The 24,061-nt window shown below is 28.5% G+C and overlaps 1 protein-coding gene across 1 annotated transcript in view; it reads left to right on the plus strand.

Annotated features, from left to right (window-relative positions):
* Positions 1–109: 109 nt before the first annotated feature.
* The window catches only part of LOC111612887 (RAC serine/threonine-protein kinase-like), a 67,886-nt gene continuing 43,934 nt past the window's right edge, over positions 110–24,061 (plus strand). The window contains 3 exon segments of the mRNA XM_023354169.1: positions 110–349; positions 14,147–14,202; positions 20,015–20,157. Coding sequence (XP_023209937.1) covers positions 20,064–20,157 — 94 coding nt within the window. The 5' untranslated portion in view covers positions 110–349; positions 14,147–14,202; positions 20,015–20,063.

Raw genomic sequence — 24,061 nt, forward strand, 5'->3', positions numbered from 1 at the left:
ATTAATAAATAATAAAAATAATTAATTAATTTTATTTCGATAAATTCTATGAAAAATATACGTAGAGTAATAAGATTTCCCCCCCCCCTTAACGTTTTATCCCCCTGCTTAAAGTTAAAAATTTGATGAGCGGATGAATTTTGGGATGAAGGTTAAGACCTGAGAAAAACTTAAAAAGAAAAGTTCTTAAAGAGAAATTTACGTATAAACTGTTAATTAAATAACGAATTAAACAATTATATTTAAGAAAATGAGACTTTATAAAGTGTTAATTATAATTAACGTATGTTTGATGTACTTGAATCACGTTATTTAGATATTGAAGATCTTTGAATTGGACGAGGGTTAAGTAAGTTGATTACAATTTGATCGAATTTATTTATTATTCGCTTTATTTTTCTATATAAAATGTAATAAATAACACTTATTAACGTTTATTTATTATTTACGGACGTTATCTTTTTGTTTAATTTCTTAAAATGTGCCCATTTTTACTCCTTAATCCGATAATACGGAGCCACGTTTCATGTTAAATATCTTATGCATATATTTTACAGTTGAATTCATATAACGTTGCTAATAATAATTTTCCTATAGATTAAATATAATAATAATAATAATAATAATTATTATTATTTTAATATAAAGAAAAATTTATAATGTCATTTCCTGTTTTTGATTAGTAAAGTAAGTTTTGAATGTGTCTTTTATAATGTCTACTGTATATATTGATACTAGGAAGTGGCAAGTCTACAAAATTATTTATTATTATTTCTTATTATAGAATTGTACGAGTCGGATAAGAGTTTAGGATTTAAAAGCGGCTTGCAGTGTTAAACGGTTCCGTTTCTCGGATCTTTCGCGCCGCCCGAGATGGATAAATGTGTCGCGAATATTACCGAAGTGTCGTTTAAAAGTGAGAATAAATCCGGTCGTGTGGAGATGTATGGCGACCGTGGTTGCGGTCGTTATAGTACGTATTAATGTGTAATCTAAAGTGTAAAAATTAACAAGTATACGAATTATTATATAAAGCGTGCCGGAAAAGTTTTTCTTGATTATTGAGTATCCAATAAGGCATTGATTGAACTGGTTGCCAATTTTATTTGTAAAAAGACTTGGAGTTTTTTAAATTAATAACTTCGTGTTATATTGGAAAGCACTTCCTTTTTATAAGAAATTGTTTAGAAACTCAGATGTTTAGTTTAGTATTTGGATTCTCCAGTATTCTTGTTACTTTCTTACATCGGGTGTTAATTATTAACTATAAACATAATGTAATTTTTCCTGCTGTTGATAAAAGTTATCTAACTCATGTAACTGGTCTATATTTTAAAGTAGGAAAACTTGAAGCTAGCTATGTAACATGGATGCAGAATTTTCCCTTTTATTTATATTATAATTTTAGTTTCAACAAATAGCTTGGTTGTTTGAGTTTTAAACTATATAAATTCATTATTATAGTTTATAACAATAAATGTGCATTTTGATTTCTGAAATAACTGTTTAATAAGTTTGTTTTCAGATCTTCTGTTTCAAATTCAAAAACAATAAAATTATATGAATTATTTACCTAACACTTTTGTTGCCATTATTTAAAATAAAAGTTGAATGGAAAATGCCAATTCTTTATATATCAGTTGATTCCATTTAATTGGACCACTGGTTAATTAGGGCAGTCGCTTTATTGGGCCAAATACCAAAGAACAGAACCCAATCTAATAAATTAATACATAATTTAATCGCTTAATCAGGAAAGAAATTTAGCAAGATTTGATATATTTTAGGGACCTTCTAAAAATATGTAGACACTACATACACTAATGTAGGCCTAACAATTAGCAGAGACAAAGCGATTTTGTCTTTCACTCAGGCAGTTTAGTTTTTCCAAAGGGGGTCACTGTAGCAGGATGTATCACACGAGGATCCTGTCTAAGATGGACCTGAATGCAAGCTACTGACTCTGTTTTGGATTGGACCGGATGATCCCTTTAAAAGTGAAGCGACAAAGATTCCCAGACAGTTTTTCAAGGTCTCTCGACTAAGTTGGAAAACAGCTAGAGTTTCCTCGGAAGATATTGTGTGCATAATTATGTCTAGATTCAAACAGCAGCAATCCGATCATTGAGACCAGCATCTGGAGCTGGCGGATTCTATGGACACTCCTGCCGAAGTGACCCATCTCCAAGTAAAGGAAACTGTGCTCAGAGGAAGACCGTAAGGTGACTTTTGGACGAACCATTTCCTTTTTCCCTTTTTAGTTAGAATGTGTTCTAAATAAAAAGGGAGAAAGGAAAAATCATTTAATCAGGAATGAATCGAACAGTCAACCCATGTGTACGTCACTACTGTTACTGTATTTGGCAACACTAGCATGATGTGAATCAGTTATCTATTGTCATGAGTCTGGCAAATTTATAGTACAAATATTTTCTGTACTTTGGTTTAATAAAGCATTAAAATAGGTACCTAATTATTATTTTTCACCTACTTATTTATTTACCTATGCATTACATATTTTATTTTAAATTTTTTATTAGTTTGTTTAATTGGGGCAGCTGCTTAATTGTAATTGGGCCAAAATGGATTAGTCCCAACATGTCCCAATTAAGTGGAATCGACTGTATATATATGTACAGTCGACCCCCCTATAAGATAGAGATACGTTCCATTCTCTAGGAATCCGCTTTCTTACGAATCCTTCCAATCACAACCCGACACGTGTCAAGTTTACGGACTACGGCTGTTTGAAAGGTTTTCTTCCATAAAATTAATCGATTCTAGACTAATCCGACTCAACATTTCCAAAATACGTATATATTTTTTGGGAATAATCCGTATAAACTACGCTATAAACAAAAAATTGTAGGATTACTTACCGAGTGTCACCATTCGACATTGCCATTGCTCAACATTGTTTTCGTCGCGGAACAGCTCAGCAAAGAGCGGCCGATTTCTAACAACTTATTTTTCTGTGAAAACTTCGTAGAACTTCGGAGACATCATTAATATAAATAATTTTAATCGCCGTTGAATAAGAAATGTTTCTTTCACAAGAAATGTATAAAATTACAGTACTGTATTAGACTTACGGTACCTAATTTACATACTGACAGACGATAGTTAGCGTAAAAATCTCCGTAGCGTGGCGCCACGCTAGACGGCGGAAATTATATATTTAATTATAACAAAGTTACAATAAGTTAATATATAATTATATATACAGTACCTAATTTATATATAATTAATATATAATTATATGTACAGTACCTAATTTATATATAATTTATATAATACTGTCCAGACGATAGAAATCTCTCCGTAGCGTGGCGCTACGGACGGCGGGAAAGTAGTTCGGCTTCCCGATGACGTTTGAGGTGTTTATAGGGAACTTTTACTATTTTTTACGGATACCGGTAGCAATTTTTTCGTAGTTTTATAGGAATCGTAACTATAGGGACTGTAATTATAGGGGGGTCGACTGTATAATGGTCCAGTACTAATATTTATCTATTAAACATCGGTCCTAGAAGTAGCAAGTAAAAGCATCTGTGTGTTTGTTGAACTGTTACAGCTTATAGGAATTATATCACTGTTATATGTAGATTAAGAATAAAATAATTCTTCATTTCAAGCAATATTTCTGGGATTATGTGATGTGAAAGTGAGTCATCAGCATCTATTAGAAGACAAAATAATGGGTGCATTTACTTTTAGCTCCAATCTTGCCCCTAGCACGCTCAGCCTGTATACTTTTTGTTAGCTACCAATGAGCACAGCATTTACTTTTCGCACCCGTGATGTCATTGCTAGCATTCCTAGCACGCTCGATGTGCTCAGAGAATTTATGAGCTTGGAGTTAGTTCAAAGATGGTGCGTCCTTTACTGTGTATACTTTTACGAGGGTGCTAGTATGATGTCAGGCTGCGTTAGGTGTCAGCTCAGCGATCTTGGAAGCTAGCAAAAAGTACACATACCCAATGAGAAACCAATATAATTAAATACATCATGGCAATATGAAATCAAGCAATAAAATATAATCTTTACAATGTTTCTTACACTTCCAGGTAGTAATAAATAACATATAAAAAACAAGTGCACAATTTACCAAAAAACTTCCAGCATCCAAATGATGCAAAATCATATTCAGCAAATGTCACATGACATAAACTTATATCACAGCACCAAAAGTGTTAAGGAAAGAAAATTAAAAGTTTTATTATAAATGATAAAATATTATACATTGATTTTAATCAAATTTATTAATTTAACATACCCAGAACAAAAAATTTTTAATGTGTACTAATACTTACGTAATTAGTATAAATTAAAATTTACCTGCAACAAAAGTAAATATTTTTTCCATCGCTTCAAAGTACTCAGTGTTTTCTAAGCAATTTAAAATAGGATTACAAATGTTATAAATATTAAAATATATATATCTTGTTTCATAAAAGAATAAAAAATTTCATAAATTTTATTTTTAATGCACTTGAAATAAAATTGTTTTCTAGATATAAAAGATAAAGCATAAATATGAGAATTTTATTTTGAATATTACATAAAACCTTGTTGTGATGTGTAAATTATTTTGTTACATAAAATAATATACACATCATGACAAAACTTCAACTTATAATAGTTTTTTTATTTGTTCACATATTTCTATTTTTTTCTCCTGAAGAAGGCAGAATAAATATTTAAACTGTTTTTCAAATTGTTTAAGATGTTCCATATCTCAAAATTACAGTATATTTATTGTAGTTCTTGTAGAAATTACATAGGAAAACTGTTGTTAGATATTACCAGTGTGTTCATATTAACTTCTGTTGTATTGAAAAGAAATGCATTTCAACTGATTAAAAATTTTATAAAAATTGTGATTTTAACCATATTTGTTGGGAAATTGTTCATGTTTTATATATCAAATATGACTAGAAGGTTTAAAAGTTAAAAATTTAAAGTTTTAAGGAATTAAAATAGTTAAAAGGAAATAAAAAATTAAATTATCTGAAATATTAAAATTTAATATATTATTAAAATCTATATACGAGTAATATTATTATGTATTGAATTTAATAAATTGTATTAAAAACTTGCATAATATGGGTAAAGACTTAATATTTTTGGTCTATAATTTGAAAACTTGTTGCTGAAACTATGAATAGCCTGTATTAGTGGTTCTGAAACTTTTAAAGGTTGTAGACTCATTAAGGTATATTTTGGCAGACTCTTATTTCAGCTGTTAGCTTTTAGTCATTAATTAATAAAATTCAATAATAATAATCATCTGAGGCATCTTATATTATTTTTTGACTGTTTTAATTGCAATAATTTGAAAATTTTTGTTAAAAGAATAAATTAAAAACCAACTTGTTATATTTTAATGACTTTTTGAAAAATAAAATTTTAATATGTAACATACAGATTTATCATATTTCATTTAAAGGCTAACATAGCTCAAAAAAAAAAATAGTTTGCTATTTGCTAAGTAAATAAGTGTTTCTTGAAAACTGGCTTTCAAATTCCTAACAAGTAACTTGTGGATCCCCAGAGGTCCACAGATTATAGTTTCAGAATCACTAGGTCTATATAGTACATTTGTGGTTTACATAAAAGTTATATGCTTGTAAACGACAATTATATAAATTAATACTAATTATTGTATTGAAATGTATTAAAATTTGTATGATTTATATCCCATGAATGATTAAGTAATTACCAGTTTTTATTGCTTATCTATGAAATTAAGAAAGATATAATAACAATAACAAGATAGAATTAAATGAACATAGTTGTAATAAAAATGTATTTATCATCATCATATGAGAGAAGTTATTTATATAAAAGTTTCATGTAAAGGTTATCATATATTAACAAGAAGAAGAAATATATAATTTATATAGCAAAGTGTAGGATTTCTAGCCTTTCAAAATTCAGGTCAGAAAATTATAGAAAAATTAATAAAATAATTTACACTGTGTGACTGCTGCTTGCAAGAATTTCTGATATGCTAATTTAATTTCTATGAAGAGTTGGATAATGGCGATTCCCTATAAGATCAATTATGTTCAAAACATTTTTTCTTTTTTTTTTTTTTTTTTTAAATNTTTTTTTTTTTTTTTTTTTTTTTTTTTTTTTTTTTTTTTTTTTTTTTTTTGACAAGAATGTGTCTTGTTTATAAAATCGTACTGCAGTTTATGTTACCAGCTTAGCGGTATGAAGGCGTACATGTCGAGAGTTGATATTTGGCACAGAGTATGCCAAAATCATTTGCGCATAAAAAAATCCAGATTTGTAGGTAGTCAGAGGACCAAGAACCAAGTCAAAATAAAATCTAAAATGGTGATCCTCTTCTACAAACAGGCAAAACAAGCACCTCACCCCAACGAAGTCAGGTGGGAGAGAGTACCACCCGCAGTCAGTCTAAGAAGTGAACTCTGACCTTAGGACTGAACATGTAGTTTCTTCTATGTTGAATAAAATTTGTAATCTAATGTTGTAAATTTGTGAGTACTTCAAATATGACATTAAAATGGGGTGTCGTTACAAGTAGGTTTTTTAACATTATCTAATATAGTAAAATCATGGGACCAATAAAAGTTTGACGTTATATTAGTGTTGTCGTTACATCCGATGATGTTATGATCGGGTTAAACTGTATATTGTTTGTACAAAATTAAAAAAATTTTCAGACGATACAGTAGCCACGATTATTTTTTCAAAAACGGGAAATTTTCATTACGCATTGACAAAAATTCAACCCAGGCCGACACATAACAGAGAGAAATTTCGAAATTGGATAGGTTAATTTCATCAAAAATGCATTGTAGACGACGTCATGGCTGGCGAAGTTTGAACGATTGTGCCCAAAAGCAGCGATACCAAAGAGGATGCATAGGCTGGGTAGGGGAGTTAAGGGTAATAAGTATGGATGGTGCTCCTAGGTACGGCAATGCTGGGTGCCTACGCAGGAGCGTATGCGATGATCGAGATAAAGTCGATGTTTTGGAAAAATCAGGAGTATATGCAGTGCAACTAGAAAATCCAATAATGGGGATAACTGAGAGGTATATGGGGGCAACGACAAGAATGCTCGCTTGCCATATCGCAGAACATCAGGAGGATATAAACAAAGGAAGACAGGCCACAGAGCTCTCCAGAAAAGTTCTACAGCAGGGCTATAACCCACTATGGTCAAAAACAGCATTGCTCAAGCATTGTAATAACAGAAGGATTACATTTATTTGGGAAGCACTCCTCACAATGACCATAGACGCATGCAACGTCCCCACCCTCGACTTGCTCGAAATATGGGTTACTTTATATCAGCGTCAAAACAACCAAATGCTCCAAGAGTCGCACAATTAGCACGATCACTGTTCAATGCATGCACCTCCAGTCATGTGGATTTAAGAACTTTCGAATGCTTGCAGAATCTTGTTGCACTTTACCAACAGAATTACCGAATGTTATAATTTAAAAATTGCAAAGAAAATTTTCCGTTTTTTACTTGGAACACTTTGCATGTTCTATTTCTTCAGATTTGTTCTTTTTCGCCTGAGGATGACGAACTTATATTCGTCAAAAGTACTTGCAAGATAAGAGAAAAATTGTGTTAACCCTGAACTCAGTGCTTGTTATCAAGAAGCTATACAATTTTGGCATGAGTTTTTATTTATCTATTTCTATTTAAAAATTGTTACATGGGCAAACTATTCATAGAAAACTGTCAAACATGAGTATAAAAAATTATATTATGAAATATAATATGCATTATATTAATAAAAACTGATTTTATAATTTTGAAATTTGTAACAGAGTAATGAAAGGCAAATGGTGTCAAATGCTCTAGCCACATATACAAAAAGGATAGCTTTTTGTGGTGGCAAGTGCAAAGTTTACCTGTCTGTGACCATCAGGTACAAGAATTGCCTATTCTGTGCCTAACAAGTGCAAGGATTGCTTCTTTCCATCTCTTTGTCAATTCTATCATATGGCAAAGTTGCATGATGTCCTTGTAAATATTATTTACTTCAGTTTGTTGTGACATTGAATTTCTTGTGTTAACAACCAATTTTGTTTGATATATTTTTTGGCATTACATGAACTTATGACATGCTAGCTTTTATATATAATAAATACCATATTACTTGAATCTAATATTACCCTAATTTTCAATCTTGAAACCAAAAATTAATTTGTTGGTGAATATTATGCATGCCTACAATGAATACATTGATATAACATAATGTGAAAAAATAATGACTGAGTAAAGTGTAGGGAATAATGAGTAACCTTAAAGGGGCATGAAAACTGGCAAAAGCTGGACATCAGATACTGAGGCAGGCGCCCCTCAGTATCTGATGAGAAGAGATTGGAAGGCTGTAAGAATGATAGCATATAGAAGAACAGTAAAAATGGGAGTTTTTGACTTTTAATCTAATTCTAATTGGCATTGATTCATTAATTCATGTATGGTAATTTTGGAGATCAATTTGGTCAAAGACATTAATATGAGTAAATACAGTAATGTGTTTTTATAACTAATAATACTTATTACAATCTTATTTTGCAAGATTTTGAGTATGTCACAATTTACACAATAGAATTTGGGTTTAGTGAACATTCTCAGGACAGGAGACTGTGTTCTTAAATCATCCATAAAAAATTGTTAGTTGACTTGCATTAAAATGAACCCTGATAAAGTGAATTTTGTCATTGCCCTTGCAAAACACCATTGTCACAATGTTAATTTTCACATGATAAAGCAAACAAAAGTTTTATCAGAATTCATTGAACTGAACTGTAAATTATCTTCACAATCCGTAAGAAAGAACCTATTTCCAATAATGATTTTATTATTCATGTTGAAAAGTGTGAAAAAGCAAAGTGATACTGTAATAAATGTTTTATTTTGAGTAGAATAATTTTCTCCTAGTAAGCAAAGATGAGTTTAACCTCTGATTTAGAGCACTTCAAACATTTGATTTTAGTCGACAATTCTACTGTACATAGAAAGTAGGGGTTAAAGTTTAAGGATGTCCTCCCCTCTAAATGGATGTAGTCCCATGCCAATACATTTTAGTTTGCATATTGGGAGTGCATATGCAGTGATGCTACTTTGTGCTAAAATTGGCTCCTTTTTACTCTTTTGGCACCAAAAAATATTTTCTACTCTTTCAAACAATCTTCAACAAAAACAAAAAAATTACTTTCTTTTTAACTTTTTGTTTAACGACTCTGATTCACACTTAAATGACAAATACTGATGCCTCTTCATTTTGTTCAATTTGAAAATTATTTAGATCATTAATTTATTTTTGTAGATAAACTTAATTTTATTTAACTTTATTTAGTAAATTACTTCAAAATGTTATAATTTAGCAATTTTGATTGACTATTAATTCTTAACTCCATAAATTATGAGACCTTGACTCTGAAAATTGTTAATTGAATTTTTGATAAAGTGAACTAATTATTTGTTCCCCTAGCGATTCATATTAATGTGAATTGACTGTATATAATTTACAAACCCAGAAGTTTTTAAGCAGTTGATATAAGATTTTATTTTTTAAAAACAATTTATAAGAATAGAAATCAGTAAACAGTGACGTCATTTGAATATCTGCTAACCGACGTTCCAACCGACCTTATTGTACCTGAAGGCCATTCAAAACAGCCGAAAATATTTGTACTTAGTGATTAAACTGCTAGAAACAAATTATGAAAGGTTTTGTCTTACTTCTTTTAAGTAGTACTAGCTTTGAATGCATAGAAGATATTTAAAAAATAAATATATAGTGCACAAACATTTAAAAATCATTCTCATAAAATGAATTGATTTAAATTTCCATTGTGTGACAAATATTCATTTCCTGATTCCCTCTGCATTTTTGATTTCTTATGATTTCAATTTGAAGGTTGATGATGTCTTGTTTCCTAAATTTTGTATTTTCAACTCCAAACTGATGATATGAAAGAATGCTTGTCTGCCATTTTCTACATATGGTACTTGCAATGTTTTTCCATGCAGTTGATAAGTCAGAAGCATTTTTTTACAGTAACCAGTCAGATTTTTTTTAATAGTAAATATACTGTTTGCTGCAATCTTTAGCAGGTCACAGTTTATTATAAAAATCTCAATTTAAACATTTTGACACTTTCAACATTATTTGATGCTAGTCTTAAAGTGTAAAATCATTTTTAGAATGACAGAGAAGTGTATTTAAGTTTTCATTTATAAATATAAATTGATGATCCAAAGTCAGTTACAATATAAATTTGTGAAAATATAGAAAATAAAACATAAAATATCTTTTTCTCTGTAAACCTTACAAGTAAGTTTGAGAACAAAATAAGATATATTCAGTGCTGAAAAATTTGTAATGGCTATTCCAAATGTTAACAGTTAACAGAACATTTAAATTCAACAATGAATTCAAGCACTTGTTGCATTGTTCTCTTAGCATTCTGAACACACTAGTATCTTACCAAATATGTTAATATTGAAAAAATTTCTTTTAGATCATTATAATTGAAATAGTTTCTATTGAGTTTTAATTTGTTTAGTGATGCTAATTTGAAATATTGAGAGATCCTATTTGAAAAACCACATATTATTTTATTTTAGATTTCCAAAGTAAGATTTTGTTGTTTGTAATATAAAAATAAAGGAAATAATTGGTAATAAATAACTTATTTTTGTAAACTGTAATTAGAAAAAAGAGTTGGAAAATAATTTGTTTATTTTAAAAATATTTCATCATACATTTTACTGTACAAAATATTTCTGATTAGTTAGAATAATATTTGTATTGAATTTTTCTTAAAAACAAATTTTGTAATTGATTTCTATATATGTAATTGTATGCCATAGTTATAGATCATTATATTAAACTATGGCTATTAAAATTAAGTTTTAATTATAAATACTAATAAATTAAATGTAACTTTTTCAAAAAAGATTTTTTTGAGAGCTTTATTTAAATGTTATGCTGTTTGTTTTTTTTTCTACAATTTTACATAGTCACTTCAATGCTTTGTATGGACAATCACATTAAATGAAACATATTTAACCTATTTATTAACCTATAGTAATATTAAATGTTTCAGACCATTAGAGATGTGATGCTGTAGATTAACTATATCACATAAAATCTGGAACAGCATACAACTAATCACAAAACACCTTTTACTTTTCCAACAATCAGTTTAATAAAAAAAACAAACATATGTTTTCAGTCCCTTTTTAGAGATTGTTTCTGATTATTAAATTGAATAACAAAAATTCTTTTGTGTTTTCTAAGATACAACACTTTGAATACTACATTACATAATTTAAAATTTAAAGATTTATAATTTAATGTATATAAACACTGCACGTATAACAATATCCAGCAATAAGAAACTACAAGAAAGCAAACACAATTTCTATCGTGCAATAGCTTATCTATCATAGTTTAACTGGAACATGCAAATTATTCTCAAGTGTTGTTCTAATTACACCAATTGCCATTCTCTGCACACTGAACTGATCATATAAACTGAGATCTTTTCACCTGCTGCAATGAAACCGACTAAATCACAGGTTCTCAGACTTATTTCGACCATCGCCCACTTTGAGATTAAAAAAATCTAGTGTCCCCATATTTTTTAACTTACCTTTTTACATTACCATCTGTTGCGTATCTTGAAAACAGTTATTGCATATATAATGTTTAAACATGCATTATTATATGGATAGGATAGATAGGGTGTGACCCATATCATATTTCTGAGATCAAAGAATGTTTCAATGAGAAGAAATAAAACTCATATTTAATCACTGAGCCTTCTACTGCCCTCCTGAAAGCCTCCAGCGCCCACAAGGGGGCATTATCGCCCACTTTGAGAAAAGATGAACTAAATTATCTACTTTATCAGCAATGGCCACAGCAATTGTTACAGGAGATTTAGGACATTCTTGCTCATTGTTTTTTAAACAGTCTATAGGTTATACATATAAGTGTAAAAATACAGTAAGCTTTTTAGCTTTTTTTTAAGGCCAACTTTAGGTTTTTACATTAACTTGTACAAAAATAATGAGTACATGAATTTAGTGGGGTTCCATAAAATAAATACAATCATGTGCATATAGAAATAAAGTTGCATGTCAATTATTACATGTCAGATAATAAGAAGATACAAACTGGATATTATTTGATTTATAATTGCAATATATATTTTAAAATTTCATTCAACAAATTATGTTGTAAAATATTCATATGCAAAACTTTCACGTCAATTTTTAATACAGACAAAATATTAATTTAACAAACTATTTGTCTTACTTTGTTGCCATCTGAATCAGTAATCCTATATTCAACCATATCTTAATAATTAACATAATAGTAAACTGCTACTTAATGCAGACTGTGTGTTTAATAATTCATCATCATTAATCCTGGGCTCATCGCCTGTTCATGTCTGATGCGTTTTCCACTGTTTCCTTCCATTTCTCTCTATCCATCGTCAACTTTCTCAATTCCTGTACATTTGCTCCACATCACTTCTGTATGTCATCAATCCATTCTCTATATGGTTTGCCTCTTTTGTTAGATTCATCCATAATACCATAGACTAGAGTCTTAATTTTTCTGTTTTCATTCATTCATTCATTGTTTTAATAATTAATATTTCATAATGATTATCTTAGACTTGTAATTTAGAACAGTGCTACTCAGAGATACTCACAAGCCATCAGCTGCTTATCTGCAAAGAGTTTTGAGGAAAGAAAACATATTACGTAATGCTATGTTTTCAAAAAGAATATAATAATAAAAATCAAATTTAAATTGCTTTGTTGTAGCAGTTTGGGTTTGAAACTTGATACCATATTTAAATAATCATTTCTTTCTCAGATGATACAATATTGATATCATCTGATACATATTGTCTTGCTGTAGTGTATAGTTAACTAAATATGAATATACAGGGTGTCCACCATGAACCTGACACGTTTGTTTCGACTGCCATATTGAAGTGCAAGGTAGTAAGTAATCGGATGTCGTGCATTCCATTAGGCAGAGAAACTGTGGAAGTTATATAAGTAATTTTGAAAACCCACCAAAATGACTGTAGGTGCTGTGGCAGTAGTCAAATGCAAAATGGCTTCTCCACAAGAGTGGGCATAAGCTGTGTGGTTGTGTGGTGGTACACTGAAACAAATTCTGTGATTCAAGTGCAATGGAACTTTCGTTGCGTGTTTGGCAAGGTGCCACCCTCGAGGAACACTCAAGTTATGGAAACAACACTTGAATTAGGTGCGAAGGATCGATACTGTGGCCTCCTCAATTGCTGGATATTACGCCCTTAGACTTTTTCTTTTGGGGAATTGTCAAGGACAAGGTTTACACTGGTGTTAAAATTCGTGACCTTCAACATCTTCGTGTGCGCATTCATGATGCTGTTGCTGCTGTCACGTCCGAGATGCTTGAAAGAGCCTGGCAGGAAATGGAGTATAGACTCAATGTTCTATGTGCAACAAAAGGAGCTCATGTAGAGGTTTGCTGATTTTTTTTAATAAAACTTTTTGAGTTTTTCATCATAAAATGTGCATTACTTTACATCTTTCCTGAGCGGTAGATTTTTTACAACAGTTTCAAATGTGTCAGGTTCATGGTGGACACCCTGTATTGTCTAGCATCCCAGTATCCTAGCATTTGAATGCAATAATTCAGTAATAATGCAAAGTAATGGTACCAGTCCTTAACATACTGAAAAATCATTGCTGATCTGCCACATCAACTAGTTTCAGAAGAATTAGTTTAAAATACAATGTTTCTAAAAATTTTTTTTCTATAATTAAGCTTGTAATTAAATGGTTAATTTTTTTTCTGTCACAAAATGTTAGGTATTTTTGAAGTCATTTGTACATGCCTTCAGAATATGCTATTAATGTGTTTTAACTGTCAAAATTGAATGTTTTGCAGGAAAATGTTAAGATTTTATATATTTGTTAATATATTATTTTTATTTTCAAATTATATAATTTCATAACTTAATAAATATTATAATATGCTTTCAAGTACAGTGTACTAATAGTTGTTATATCAACTGTTTTATATTAATCTGTCATTAAACATATCTCTGTAATTATATATAGGCACAAGACACAAGCTGTATGTGCATTACAACGAAACAAATGAGAGATAGATTCAGGTAAGCATTTTTGCTTTCAAAATTTTGTAATCAAAGTTTTTTAAGCTAAATTGAGACTTAACTAAATAAGTGCTTGTCAAGGAGTAATCATTTTTTTAATTAAGCAAATCTAACTTATGTGACTTGGCTATTACTGTCACTGAAAAGCAATTTCTTTTATAAACCAAATGATTGGTGTAATTAATTGGGGTTTTTTGCTACTATTAATAATTAGATACTAAATAATTTGGTATTAGAGGTAGATGCTAGGTGCAATCTCTTATTGAAATTAATAATTATAATAATTTAATATTTATTTAATTTTAGAATAGCTTGGATGAATGCATGGTGGGATTCAAGCCTGCAACTTCCACTTACCATGCAGTGCATTGCCACTTACCATTGCGTGCCTGCGTTCCACTTATTGTGTGGTGCGTTGCCAAAATTAATAATTATAATAATTTTGATAAGGGATTGTGCCTAATGTCTACCTCTAATACCAAATTACTTAGTATCTAATTATTAATAATAGCAAAAAAATAGCTCAATTAATTGTCAATGATTTGATTTATTATTAATACATCAGGTTTAGTGATGTTTATATATATATATATATATTTATTTCTTTGTGTTTCAAAATGATAATTAATTAGTGTTCTGATTACAAACTTATTATTTATTGTGTGTGTGTGTACAAATAGCTTGTTGAATGATAATTAATTAATTTTCTAATATAATTTGGGGCTCAAAATTTCAAGAAAATTAGCTTACAATTGTGACTATATTAACATCAAAAATACGCTAAGTGTAGGTTATATCTAATTATTTATGTAGTATAGTTCTGATATTTATTGACTTCTGACTTTTAAAAAGTTAACTTTTGAAATAACTTAAGATTTTCTGTCTCCAAATATGATTTTTGAACTGAATTGTTTGGTTACACATAGTTAGTTGTAATTTTTTATACTTTTAAATTCTCATTATAAAATCATATTGATTTTATAATGAGAATTTAAAAGTATAAAAAATTACAACTAACTATGTGTAACCAAACAATTATAAAATCATTATAAAATCATATTGATTTTATAATGATTTGCATAGAAAAAATGATTCTGAATAACCTTCAAATGAAAAATTTAATTTGATTATGCAGATTTAAATGTTATAAATTATATTACTGTACTGTATAATGGTTTACAATAGTTAAGCTTTGTCATCATATTATAAGCATTGCACATAACTTTCAAATGATAATATTTTTATTATATTGTATAAAGGTATGTCAGAAAATATATGATTTTAAATTATCTACCAATACCCAATCTGTCTTTTCATATTTAATAATACATATTTAAAAATATAAAACCATTTTATAAGAGACTAAGAACTAGTAGTACAAAAAAAGAGGGATTACATGTCAAAAGTTAACTGGTGTGTGCATCTGTTGTTCAATAATTTTTGGATATTTCTCTGGATTCTTTTGTCAACTTTATCATCAGCCAATGTACTTTTCCTTTAAATTCTGTATGACAGTGTATTCTTACATAAAGCGGTATGTTTAGATCCTTAGAGGATATATTCAACAAATGTAGGAATGGTGTAAGATTATTGGAAAGCAACAGGAATATTACTGTAATAGTGGTTTATGCTTTAGAGTAGTAGTTGGAAATTGACTGGAATCAAGTAATGAAATGCCAAGTATATTCAACTCTCCCTCACAACTGCTGAAGAACTATTCATAGCAATTAGTGAAAAATAAATTACTTAACAAAAAGATGATACAGGAGCTTATACTAGATCTTCAGAAACTTAACTGAAAAAATGTGTTTAATTATGTAAACAAACAGAGAAATGGTCATATGTATCTTTTTGAAAAAGCTCATTGTACTGGTTAAGTTTGATAAAATACCAAACGAATTTGAAGATTTCAGTTTTGTTTTTGATCAGAATGTGAGAAAATATCTCAATTGTTTATCAGAATATATGGAAAATACTTTATAATGTTAGGAGTTTTATATTTTATTAAATTTGTTAAAGGTGTTAATTAATTAATTAATAAAGATGTCAACTATATGTAAAAACAAATACGAACGAGGTGACCATGTTCTCTACAAACCTTGGTACCCAGCAACATGGCGCCCCCACTTGAGACGGTAGAGAATACTTTTACAATCTCTACTCTACCGTCTTTCAGCACATAGCGCTTGTCATCAGTACAGTACATGCAGTTAATGTAGTCACATTGTCATGTGCAGTACAGAAACTAGTTGAGACGTGTTCGCATACCTTGAATACAGCACTTTTGCACATCAAAACAAAAGCCAGAAATTGCTTAAATGCATCTGATGACTTACGTTTTAATAGAATTATTATGAATAAACAACAACAACCTAGCCAGTAAAATTTAAAATATTGCTTTTTATGTTATATGGTAATATGTATTGTATATAAACATGGCATTTACAATATTGACTGAAATTGATTACTGAATTAAATTTGTATTTTGGTTTTATGTCTTCAATAAATATATATGTTATAATAAATATTCAGGTTTTAATATAATAAAAAAAATAATTTATTTCTATGTAATATTTTGTAAAATTAATTACTCTTAATATTGTAATATTTAAAATACAAAATAAAATTATGATAAATTCAGAACATTTTATATAATAATACATTAAGATTTGGAAGTTAAAAGTAAAAAAATGTTTTTATTATTGAATAAATTTTAAATGTTACAATTTTTAACAAATTAATAAATAAAGAACTTGTATAATTTTTTTAAGACAATAATTTAAGTTTATTTTTTATTTAAGCATTTTTATTATCATGTTTACTTATCTAGTGTCATAATTGTGCAAGTCTAGACAGCATTTGTATCACTGTGCCAACTTCCTATTACTAAAAAGAAAAGTTTTTTATTTTTGTTTTTTACAACATAAAAAAAAATATAACAGTGTAATTTTAATCTAAATTTTTTTAAATAACAAACATTTCATACTTTGTAAAGATTTCTTTNAATTAAAGCGTTTCTAAACTATTTTAAAGTTTTGAAATTTTGAAAAACTTCAAAAAACTTTGTAAAGAATTTGATAAAAGTAACATTACAAAGCCTTAAGTCACAAACTATATGCTTTGAAGTACAAAACCATGTTATAAAGAATTGAAAACCAGTACAAAAATGGGAGTTTACATTCCAAAAACTAATTGATGTTGTGTATCTGCTCCTCAATAATTTTTTGAACTTCCTCTGGATGCTTTTGTCAGCTTTATTATCAGCTGATGTACTTTTCCTTTAATTTCTTATGTAATTCCTTACATAAAAAATCATTTAAACCAGCCCTTATTGGAAACAACTGGGTTAGTGGTTGATTCTGTATTTTTTTTTGTTTGTTTGTTTATTTGTTTAATTATATACTGTCTAATAGACTGGTAAATGGTAATAATTACATTTTTGTTAACTGCTGTTGTCATTTCAAATGTTGAATTCTTTTTGCATTCTTTCAATTAATTTATGTATCTTTAAGATCCAAAATTCATATCCTCTATGGTATAAGTTGTTGTTGTATTTTATTTAGTAATATTTTGGTGTACACACACCAAAATATTACTAAATAAAATGTAAAGTCAACTGTCTTGTGATATTATTTAATAAATTAAACAAAAATTAGAATAAATGCAAGCACTTTCAAAATATATTATGTCAGAAAATGAAGCAAATAAACAAATCTAACAACGCACAGAAATATAGTTATATGTAACACAAAGAAAAGCTGAATGAGGGGACACCGTGCCAAACAGACGTAGCAGACCAAACAAGACAGTGGCCTATGACCAAAAAATGTAAAGCTCACCAACATAGCACCATCTAATACAAAATATGTCTTAGTACACAGGGATTGCATTTTTACTTTCTTTCACAAAGACCTATTTGATTTATAATAATGATTTGTTTTCTCTGGTTAAAGGAAAATTTTTTAAAAATTATTGAAATAATTAAAAGGTATACTAAAAGTTTGAGTTTGGCCAAGAGACTTCTATCTATCAAATTTACAATGTTAACTGTTGAAAAAGTTCAAAATATAATAATCTGCTATGTATAATTTTATTGAACAAGAATTCTTCATTAATTTCTTTTTGAACAACACAAGACTGATTATAAGTTAAGACAGACAACTAGAATAAGTATACAAAACAATTTATATTTTGTAAATATTGTAATTTTTTTTCTAATATATTAACTTCAATAAGATCCTAATGTCAGCAAAAAATTTCTTTTTAACATTTTCTTAGTTCTGTATTCATAGATCACAATATTTGTTTAAAAAGAAATATTTAAAGCAAAATAACCAGATAATTTCTATATTTTTTATTAATATGAGTGAACTGAGACTACAAATTTTTTTGTTTTCCTTTATAAAATGTAGAATTGTCATTATAATATGAAAATTTTAATGATTAGTTTGAATATTATGTAACTAATGAAGCTTTAAAATAAATGATTTTTAATGTAAAATATTATAATGTTCTGTTTATACATTGTCATGTCACAATGCCAGGATTCTACACATTTATAATGATTAGTTGTAAAAACTGCTTCATACTGATTTGTTAATCTGATGGATATATGTAAACAAAGCAAAATCTGAGAAACAAACTATTTCGTTTGTTTTACATATTTTTTAAAATTTGATATCCTCTTACTACATATGAAGAAATAAATTTATTTTATAACATTTTGAAGTCATTAGTAATTAGGAAATATGCTAGAAATAAATATATCATATTGAAATTTGGTCCTATAAAGTTGTTAAAAATTAAAAAATATATTATATAAAATTTTTATTATACATCGAAAAATTTTATAACATTATGTTTCATTTTAATAAATTTACATGCAGTAAGTTCAGTTTACAAAATTTTCAGTTAAATTTTGTGTTGTAATTGATAAGAACAAATTGTTTTCTTAAAATTCTAAGAAAATTGAAGGGAAGGGAAATATGTTGCAAAACTTTTCCTTTGATAATTAGTATACATATTTATTGAAAGAATAAATAATGAATTAAGTCCTTTACTGCTTTTTAATTTCTGAATTTCTTCATTTTTTGAATTGATAAATTAAAGAATAATTTTCTACGTATTTGTTTGATATTAGTCTTTTAACTTTTTTTTATGTCCGTGTCAATGTTATCAAATTTTATGTAAGCATTAACATAAAGAGTTATGCTGTAATTAATTTGCTGTGTGCATTGTAGAAATACCACCATCAATTTGATTTTATTTTTGTAGACTTCAATCAGTATACTAAACTGAAATAATAATAAACAATAATGCAACCTTAAATGCAGAAATTGGTTTGTATGTTTATTTTAAATTTTAAATGTTTTAAAGACAGTGTATTTGAATGATAAATTAATCATAGTGTGAATTGCTTTGATGAAAAAAAAAATCTACTTAAATGATCTGTTACTCAGATATTTTGTCTATTAAGTTTATTAAGAGAGAGATTTAATCCAAATACAACAAAAACATTTATCAGTAAAGGGATTGTGATTTTTGTTTGGGTGTGAAAAGTTTGTTTAAATAATCATAAAATATTCAAAGAAATATGTATAATTCTAATGTTTATGACATTACAAAGTTTTTTCTTCTTCAGAATGAACAGCTTTATAAATAGAACATAAAGTGTATGCAAGAACAAATACATGTTTAAAGATGTATTTACATTTTTTGTTTTGAAAAGTTTTTTAAATAATTAAACAGGAAAAAATTATTTTAAAAATTATTCATAAAATTAAAAATTATAATGCTTATATTTAACTTCTAGGATTTGAAAATATCACAAAATCTTCACTTCATGTAAGCAACAGAAAATAATGTCAACTTCTAGTAGTCTAAGTGTACCAGAGTTAATGCTTCCTCCACCACAGCAGCCTCAAATCATTAAAGAAGGATGGTTACAGAAAAGAGGTAGGATTATTAAATTTAAAAATTTATTATTGGTAATATAAGTAAAATTTTCATATTTTTCATGTTAGAAAAAATTTGAGTAAATCATTGTTTTGCATAATTTGATTATTAGTAAGTGCAATAGTTTTCGACCAGGGTACCACTACAATACTTCGGAGGTACTGAAAATTAGTCTGAATAGCACTATTATATGTATCAGTAAAAATATGAAAAACACAATAACTCTAAATTGATAAAGAATGGGTGTTTGAAGAAACATTACCAAGTTGGGATGACACTATTAGAAAAAGGTTTGAAATCACTATTAAGAGATGCAGATTGCTCAAAAACATTTTTTTTACATAGTCATTAATATATTTAAAAACAAATATGATTGAATAACTAACTCCTAAGTAAATATTATGATGATTTAAATATCTCACTAAAGATACAGGAAACATTATATAAATGGTTTAGAAAATTTTACCCTCGGTAGAATAACTTGCATCATATTTTTTTGTTCTGTATCATATAATATTTGTTCAAATGTAGTGATACAAACACACACAAATACAACTCCTGCATGCAATGAATTTCATTCACCAATAAAAACTTCAAATAATTTGTAGTATAATGCACATATGTATTTTTGTAACAAAAAGTAATTGGGCTACAATTTTTCCAAAAATTGTAGACCTGTAAATTTTCACTGTCATGCGACCAGATATGGAAACCTTAGTGGCAGGAGGCCTCAATTAACTATTTAAGAACTTTCGAAGCAAACCAGAAGTCATGTTATTTCAGTTCAAAAATTTTCCCCCGAAAGGTGTTAGTTAGATGACTCTATTGTTAAAAGAAAAGTATGATGTACAGGGGCAAGCCACTACTAATTTGAGATGGAGAACATATATTTTAAATTAAATAAATTAAAAATGATTAAAAATTGCAGCCTAGAATTGTGACAGTTTTTTACTATAAAGATAAGTAATCATACAAACATATAAGCTCAGATTTCAGGAAAATATGTTGCTATTAAAATATATAATTTGTAATTTCCAGTGCCTTTGCAATATGTTTCTTTGAACTTTGTTCAATGTGTTAACATTCTGTAATCACAACAGAATAGCATCACGTTTTCACCTTATAAAAGTTGCAAGGCATTGAGGCATGGAAGATGCAAACTTGTGCAGCAACTGTGCAATAATTTTTTCTCATTCTTTTCTTAAATATGTATATAAATGTTCTAACATGCAAGGACTGTGTTGAGTCATCTTTCTTTTCAAAAATCTCCATACTTTTTTTTATCTATCAGAGACAGGTCTAGGCTTGACACTAGCCAGGGAAGTTCACATATATATATGATATGATTAGACTGCAGCCAGACTTTGGTTTCTTAGCATTTTGTGGATAAGCATTGTCATGCTGGAAAATACAGGTCCATTTTTGGAAAAGTTTGTTTTGATTCACTTAGATGTTGCTGAAGGATTAAAATATAGGCTTTGGAATTTACAGCAACATTGCAGAAATGCAAATCTCCAACTTCTTCTGTGCTCATGCATTCTCAAACTATTAGAGACTGTGGTTTCTGGACCTGTCTCGAATAACAAGTTGCATTATTAGTTTTATCTTTAGTATGAATGACTTTCTTGCCTATATCTCTATGGTTTACATGAAATGTTGATTCATGCGACCATAATATTTTCTTCCAAGCAGCATTTGTCCACTTTAGATGAGTTCTGGCCCAAGCTAAGCTTGCATGATTCATCTACAAGAGGTTTTCCTTGGATTTGTACAACCAGTATTTGCATTGTTGGATATTTCTCTACACTGTTCATTCCCTTGTCCACTTTGTCAAATCTTCTATGGAAACTTACCAGCTCTGGGAAATATAATGTCAAGAGAACCATAATTGCCTAGAACTGAGATGTAGTTTTCTTCTAAATTTCCTTAATTTGTTACTGGTAATTAAAGATTTTGTTTCTTCTAAAGCTTTACCTGGACAAGTGTTGCCCCTTTCTCAAATATTTTGATCCTGTGTGATACTGCATTGATTCCTTCTATATTTGTGGATAATAGTTTTCTTGATTGGTTCTGGTACTGTCTTACCTCTCACCATTTTTTACAGACAGCTATAGGTGACTTGCCTTATATATGCAATATGTGTGACATAAGAAAACTATGAGAAATTCCAAAAAACTCTCCAAAAATCCTTTCTGAACAAACTTCAGTGCAATGGCTGACAAGCAGTTGAAATATTTGCATATTATATTTTAGCTATTGTATGTATTCCAAACTAATGAAATTCGAGGAGAAAGTTATTGGAATAAACTTGTTTATTTTCAAAAGGAATTAATTATAGCACTTTCAGAAATTTACGTAAACTTGCATAAATATTAAAGTTTGAATGATGATCATAGCAAGCAGGGTTGTACATAGTATAGGATAAAAACACTGTGGTACAAATACCTGTACCATATTTCAACTTTAAGTATCCATTCCTCCGTATTTGAAGATATTTTGTTTTTGTTTTTATCTCCTAGTTCTTAAATATCCAGTCCCAAGAAATTTGGATTTCACAGTAACTGACTTATTTATCTTATATAACTTAAATATTATTACATATAAATCAAGCCCTAACATATACAGTAGTAATAAACAAATACTTCCAAATTTTAATAGGGCTATAATATGGCTAATTAATTATAAAGTTATTAAATTTAGACTTAAGCTAGATGGTTATGTTACTATTTTGTATTAAATTTAATAATTAAAAATAAATTAATCAGCATATAATATTCTAGAAGAAAATTGGTTCAGAGTACAATTCCTGCTTACTGTTTAAATGCATTGCCAATTATGCTACTAAATCTCCATTTGATCTTTGCTTCCAGACAAATTAATTTAGAAGGTATAACCATACAAGCTTAGTCAAGTAAATGTCATGGAAAATTGTGGGTTTATAATTGTCCCCACTCAGCATGATGAATGGTCTGTTTGATTATATGACAGGTTATGTTAACTTAATTGCCAATACATCTACATGATAAGCAGGAATAGTGGGTTTGAGTCGTTTTTAACATTGGTCTTTTCTTTCATACTATTTATTTCCATTAAATTTAATACAAGATGACAACTTAACCATCTACTTTTAGTCCAAATTATGTAATATCTTTATAATTTAATTACTTATTATGGCTTGATTTTTTAAAAATATTGTGATTATCATTTGTTCATTAAATACAGGGGGTGCAAAAGTATGTACACAGTTGAGAACCTGAGAAATACAAATGTTTGGTATTCATTATTCATATTTTTATTATCTTTTATTATGTGATTTGATTTGTACATAAAAATAAATGTTTTTTCTTTCTATTTTCTCCCTGTGTGTTTTTTTCCCCCATAATAATTATCTATCTACTTTTGCACCTGCCTGTATTATTCAATACTGTCAAACAGCACCAACTTTATTGGTGTTATTTAATTTTAAATACTATAACCTATCAGATGTTTAAATCCGTCTCCGTTGCTGGTGACGCCATGTTGAATTTTCATTGATGTTAAGCCTAACGAAAATTACATGTTTTTGAAAAGAATAATTGTGGCTATAGTATCATCCGAAATTAGTTCTTTATTTATCACGAAAAAAATAGATATAATATTTTTGATTATTATATTTACAGTAGAGCGTTGTTTATCTGAATCAATTGGGGACTGGGGTTGTTCGGATAACCAATTATGTACGAATAAATATATTAACCTATCCCGTGTTGAAATTTTTCTTCGTTGCATGTTGCTTTGCGTTGAATTTTCGTCGATGTTAAGCCTAACGTAAACTTTTTTAAATAATAATCATGGCTATTGTATCGTTAAAAATTATTTCTTTATTTTGTACAAACAAAATAAATATATTGAAAAATATAAAAAC

Source organism: Centruroides sculpturatus, unplaced genomic scaffold, assembly GCF_000671375.1.
Source record: "Centruroides sculpturatus isolate CEXI.00-Female unplaced genomic scaffold, Cexi_2.0 scaffold1731, whole genome shotgun sequence".
Taxonomy (NCBI): domain Eukaryota; kingdom Metazoa; phylum Arthropoda; class Arachnida; order Scorpiones; family Buthidae; genus Centruroides; species Centruroides sculpturatus.